The sequence below is a fragment of the Amyelois transitella genome, chromosome 17 (assembly GCF_032362555.1).
Source record: "Amyelois transitella isolate CPQ chromosome 17, ilAmyTran1.1, whole genome shotgun sequence".
Lineage (NCBI taxonomy): Eukaryota > Metazoa > Arthropoda > Insecta > Lepidoptera > Pyralidae > Amyelois > Amyelois transitella.
The window spans coordinates 4,218,996-4,224,544 of NC_083520.1; the positions used below are offsets into that span (position 1 = coordinate 4,218,996).

Sequence of the window (5,549 nt, forward strand, 5' to 3'; positions counted from 1 at the left end):
CTCTTCGATTTTCTTATAGTAATGGTTAATATGATGAGGAAATGTCGGATGTTTAATCATTAATCGACCTCAAAAATAAAGGACGTATTTTGAACTAAGCTCTGTGTAGCACCTCCCGGAATCTACCCTTCGTAGGGAGAAGGCTCAAACTCGACAATATCAGGAGGCTGATGACATAAATATAAATTATGATGATATAAATCATATCGATATCGCTGTCATTATAGATTATTATTTATTAGATATGTACATAGTACACAATGACATTTAAATGTTTATTTAATTGATTAAAATATAATTGTCATTAGAACAGACGTCAGTTAAGGGAAAGTGCTTGCTACACTAGATACTAGAATTACGAGTCAGACTATGTAATGTTGAAAAAAAATTTAAAGTGAATTGATACTAACCACAATGTGAGGAACCTATAGTTATAAGAAAAATAAACATTGATGGATCTTCCGCTTAATTAATTTTGTGCATGAACAAAAATAAAACTACACACCCTTTCAAAATATTGTAAAGTAGTTACTTAATTCTTGCACGCGTGTCCACATGCGTGAAAAATGAATTACTCATTTTTTTTTTAATTTCTGAAAATTATCTTGAACTACACAAGAAACTTCAATGCCAAATTTAGAATTTCTAGGCCCCGAATTTTGGGCTATGCTTTAAAAAGTAAGGTTAATCAATCAGTCAATATCTTATTCCATCCATATAAAATAAAAAAAAATGTTGTTGTGAGCTTCGCTTTTACAGAGTTTTTTTATTTACCGAATAAATGCAATTGATAAGTATTAGTTTAATACAGAACGTCTTTATCTCTTTCAACGATAGCTAATCATCAAAAGTGAGTATATATTAATTGTACGCGCTTGGTCAGATAAACATATTTTAAGATATCGCCGTAAAGATGGATTTAAATAATAAAGTAGTTATTGTGACTGGTGGAAGTTCGGGTATTGGAGCTGCCACTGCACTACTTTTCACTAAAGAAGGTTCAAGAGTTGTAATTGTGGGAAGAAACGAAAAAAAACTGAAAAATGTAGCAGGAGAATGTGAGAAATTGGGAAATAAACCTCTTGTAATTGTTGCCGATGTGTCCAAAGATCCTGAAGCAAAGAGAATTATTGATACTACAGTGAATCAATATGGACAAATAGATGTGTTGGTCAACAATGCTGGTATTAGCAGGTCCGCTGGTATAGGCGATGAAAATGCTTTAAACCTTTTTGATGAAATCATGGCTGTCAATCTTAGATCAGTGGTTTACCTTACCCATCTTGCAACTCCTTATCTCGTTGCAAGTAAAGGTAATATAATAAATGTATCAAGTATTGCTAGTACCGGAGTAATAGCCCCAAAGAGTTTTGCTTACTGCACATCTAAAGCGGGTCTGGATCACTTTTCAAGATGCGTAGCATTAGAACTAGCTCCCAAAGGCGTGCGATGTAACATTGTCAACCCAGGTCCTGTTCGGACTGACATTATTGAGAATTCCGGTTTTAATGCAGAAATAGCAGCGGCGATTTGGAAATCCATGGAAAAGGCAACTCTCCTTGGAAGGGTTAGTGATTCAAACGAAGTGGCTGAGTTAGTTGTTTTTTTAGCGAGTGACAAAGCGAAAGGTATTACTGGATCTTCGTTTGTGACTGATAATGGAAGCTCATTGCTAGGAGTTATTTCGTCGCCGATTTTTGAACAATAAAAAACAACTTACGTTTTTGTAGAATAAAATACTTTTTTCTGACAAAATTTAATTATTTTTATGCACATTTCTAATTTGAATACGGAGTATGTTGTTTATTTTTTAGGCCTTTCTTTAAGGAAATGGTTAGCGCAAGGTTCTATTGAGTTTGTTAAAACACAATTAGTGCAAAAGCGAGAAAATAGACTTCTGTTTAATAAATCTCATCATAAATAGGCATTTTAAAAAGTCTAGACGCAATAACTAAACACGAATTATCACATTATCTCATGTTATTCCATGCCTACATAAAAATGGCATATTTACGACTTCTAACAACGAATCCCGATTCATTCCTCACTATAAAAAGAAAATTTAATTTCTTACTTAGTTATTTTTCTCGTCATAAATTTCGTTATCGTTTACATTGATACTATATTGTTCCAATTTCAATGGAAATCCCGTCTAAAGTCTGTTCTGTTTTCACAGCTAAACTGCTAGACCGATTCAAATGTATTTTGGTATGCATTTAGCTAAAAATCCGCGTTCTTACATAAGATACTTTTTAAAAAAAAATCAACCCCTGAAATACCAAAATGAGAGGTTACGTAAAAATCGACTAAAATTCAGGCGGAGCCGCGGGTAACAGAGAGCTAGTGACGACAAAAGAAAGAGTCATTGATCATGGCCACGCGCCACGCCATGGCCAGAGGGATGAAAACTCAGTACTTTTCGCTTGCCAGTTGGAAAGTTTTACCATTCTGCTTCCAACGTTTTACATACTTTTTGAACGGAATTGTATAACACTTCATTATATAATACTAAGGATTTCAATTACCTAATAAAAAAAGCATTAAGTACCAATTGACTGATGACAACATACAGTTAAGTCAACCATACGTCATGAGACCCGGCACATAACTCTACGCTGTGGTAATAAAGAGGAATTTGCAGTGAATTTGAGTAAGTTGATATGCTGTTGGTTAACCTTAGAGGTAAAACTTAATGGCGTCGTAAGCTCAAATTTGATACGTAGGTTTGTTCGTAGAACTGATGACTTTCTAAATGGCAATGACGTTGCCCATGGCAATTACCGGGATTTTAGTGAAGCCGTGGGCGTATTACTAGGATACACCCACTTCACTAAAATCACGTTCACACATTTATTGACACAGATTCACAATACCCCTCATATTGGAACCGAAGGGATTGAAAACGCCTTATCGAACAAAGTTCGTGAATAGCTCGATAATATGCTTTTTTATACTAGCGACCTGCCCCTGTTAAATTTATAATTTTTGGACCCAGGTGTTTGAGCTGTGCTTTGATATGGTAGGCAATGAGTGAGTCAGTGTCATCTTCGATATATTTAGATTGCTACAAACATAGGTTCCTAAAAAATAATTATTAAGAATTTATTATAAGAGGAGAAAAGGTTTTTTCTTATTTTGTAGGTACTTGCCAATCTGAAAAATATTCTATAATAACATCAATATAAATGATGCATATTGATAAAACCCTGATTAGTATGAGCAAAGTCATAAATCAAATACAAAGACACAAAATGACTCGGCAATAATTGGTTTCAGTTTGGCCTGATAGTAACGCAGCAAAAAATATGGAAAATTTTAAAACCTTAATTTTACATTTCTAGACCATGTAAGCACTTTTACGTTAGGAAAATAAGAGCACTAATAAGTTTTTTTATTAACATTTCTCTAATTAAAGATTTAAAAAGCTAACTGCTAACATATCATTGCAGCAGTAACACGTAGTCTTTTATTTTTACTACATACTTTTTAATATGTTATTGAATGTAAAATAATCTGATCAAAGAGTAAATGGCCTTATGTCATTTGTATGAGTACTTATAGGTATGAATTTGAATTCCACTTATTTGTTGTCATTATCCTCTTTCGGAAAATATAAGTAGGTACTCATGTACCTACAGCTCAACGCTTAACTATTTATCAATTATACAATGCATGTGCAAAGATGAATAAATAAGGGTAATTAGTAGTGATAGGCAGGCAGTTCAACATAAAAAAGTCATCATCGGTCATATCTACATTAATGTAAATGCAGATATAAGTTCCGTATGATTTGTTTTTCTTGCTAGTAATACGCAATTAAGTCTAGATTAAAAGTTCTTCTAATTTTTATTTTAACATAAATATAAGAAGATAAAATAATGAAATATTTTTTCCATCACCTCAGATAATTTTCAGAAATCGATTCGACATTAATGAATATATATGAAAATGAGAAATATTTCATTATCATACCGCATTATAATTACGTACCCTGGCGTGATATTCATAGCTCTATGTTTCAATATTATCAGCCTATAGCAGAAATAATTTTTAAGAGGTTTTTTCCTTATATACAACGGAACTCTCACAACCAAGTACTCATCATTTTGGTAGAAATAAGACCGTTTATCTATTTAAAAAGATAATGTGTTTATTTATGTATGTAAGTATATAAAAACAGAACATCTTAATATTGGAGTCGTTAGTCAGTATCCAGATTCCATGAGATCGTTGTGAAAATGGATTTTAAGAATAAAGTAGTTATTATAACTGGAGCAAGTTCAGGTATCGGAGCTGCTATAGCTTTACTATTTACAAAAAAAGGTGCTAAGGTTGTTATGGTCGCAAGAAATGAAGACAGATTAAAAAATGTAAGATCGAATTGTGAAAAATTTGGACATCAGCCTCTAGTGATTGTAGCTGATGTTTCGAAGGATTCAGAAGCAAAAAGAGTCATAAATACAACTGTGAGTCAGTACGGACGTATAGACATTTTAGTAAATAGCGCTGGCATTAGCAAAATTGCAGGTATAGTGGACGATAATGCATTAAAAGTATTTGACGAAGTAATGAGTGTTAATCTTCGATCAATCGTTTCCCTCACCCATCTTGCCACTCCACATCTTATCGCTAGTAAGGGCAATATAGTGAACGTATCAAGCATTCCTGATTTTGGAGCACTGGCAGCTAGAACCTTTTCGTACAGCACTTCTAAAGCAGCTTTGGATCACTTTTCGAAATGTGTTGCATTTGAACTAGCTCCGGAAGGAGTGCGGTGTAATACCGTCAACCCAAGGCCAGTTCGGACCGAAGTTATTGCACATACTGGTGTTAGTAAAGAAGAAGAAGATGCTATTTGGAAAGAAATTGAAAAGGTTACAGCTCTTGGAAGGGTGAGTGACGCTAGCGAAGTGGCCGAATTAATTGTGTTTTTAGCAAGTAACAAGGCTAGAGGTATAACTGGATCCTCGTTTGTTACTGACAATGGATCGTTATTACAAGGAGTGTCCATGTCGACATCGTTTGAGTTTAAGTAGCCTTTTTTTATTTCAATAAAATACATGCTACTCGAAATTAAGTATTTTTATTAGTTCTCTCACCTTCCGTATTATTTTTAAACAAAAAAGAAAAGAAATGCGGAACCTACAGAAAGCATGTTTCGAATTATTTCAATTGTTTCTCCCGATACTAAGTTATAAACATAGAAATTGAATAAACATGTTAACCTAATTAGTTTAGTTTAGACTGTTGACATATTTATGTCAAACAGAAATTAATTTATCGACTATTTCAAATTGTGGCGTGACGTCACATTGTCAGCAGGTCATTGCGTTTTATTTCGTTAAACGTTGTTAACTACCGTGTGGTTCCCGGCACCAATATAAAAAGCAATATAAAACAAAACGCTGGCAATTAGATAAGTAAGCTTCTCCAATAGTTCGAGTAGATTTTGTCACTATTTTCTTATGTCACAACTATTATCTAATTAATTCAAGAAATAATAAATCCTAATCGTTGGTAAGTTGAAGAGTAGTTTGGTTAACAACATT

The 5,549-nt window shown here is 33.5% G+C and overlaps 2 protein-coding genes across 2 annotated transcripts; both read left to right on the top strand.

The window, feature by feature from the left end:
* Positions 1-816: 816 nt before the first annotated feature.
* LOC106143371 (3-oxoacyl-[acyl-carrier-protein] reductase FabG) lies at positions 817-1,755 on the top strand. Its single transcript, XM_013345433.2, has one exon. The coding sequence runs from the start codon at positions 914-916 to the stop codon at positions 1,706-1,708; it is 795 nt and encodes a 264-aa protein (XP_013200887.2). The 5' UTR covers positions 817-913; the 3' UTR covers positions 1,709-1,755.
* Positions 1,756-1,896: 141 nt separating this feature from the next.
* LOC106143347 (uncharacterized oxidoreductase MexAM1_META1p0182-like) lies at positions 1,897-5,186 on the top strand. The gene has a single exon (XM_060948721.1). The coding sequence runs from the start codon at positions 4,239-4,241 to the stop codon at positions 5,034-5,036; it is 798 nt and encodes a 265-aa protein (XP_060804704.1). The 5' UTR covers positions 1,897-4,238; the 3' UTR covers positions 5,037-5,186.
* Positions 5,187-5,549: the final 363 nt, after the last annotated feature.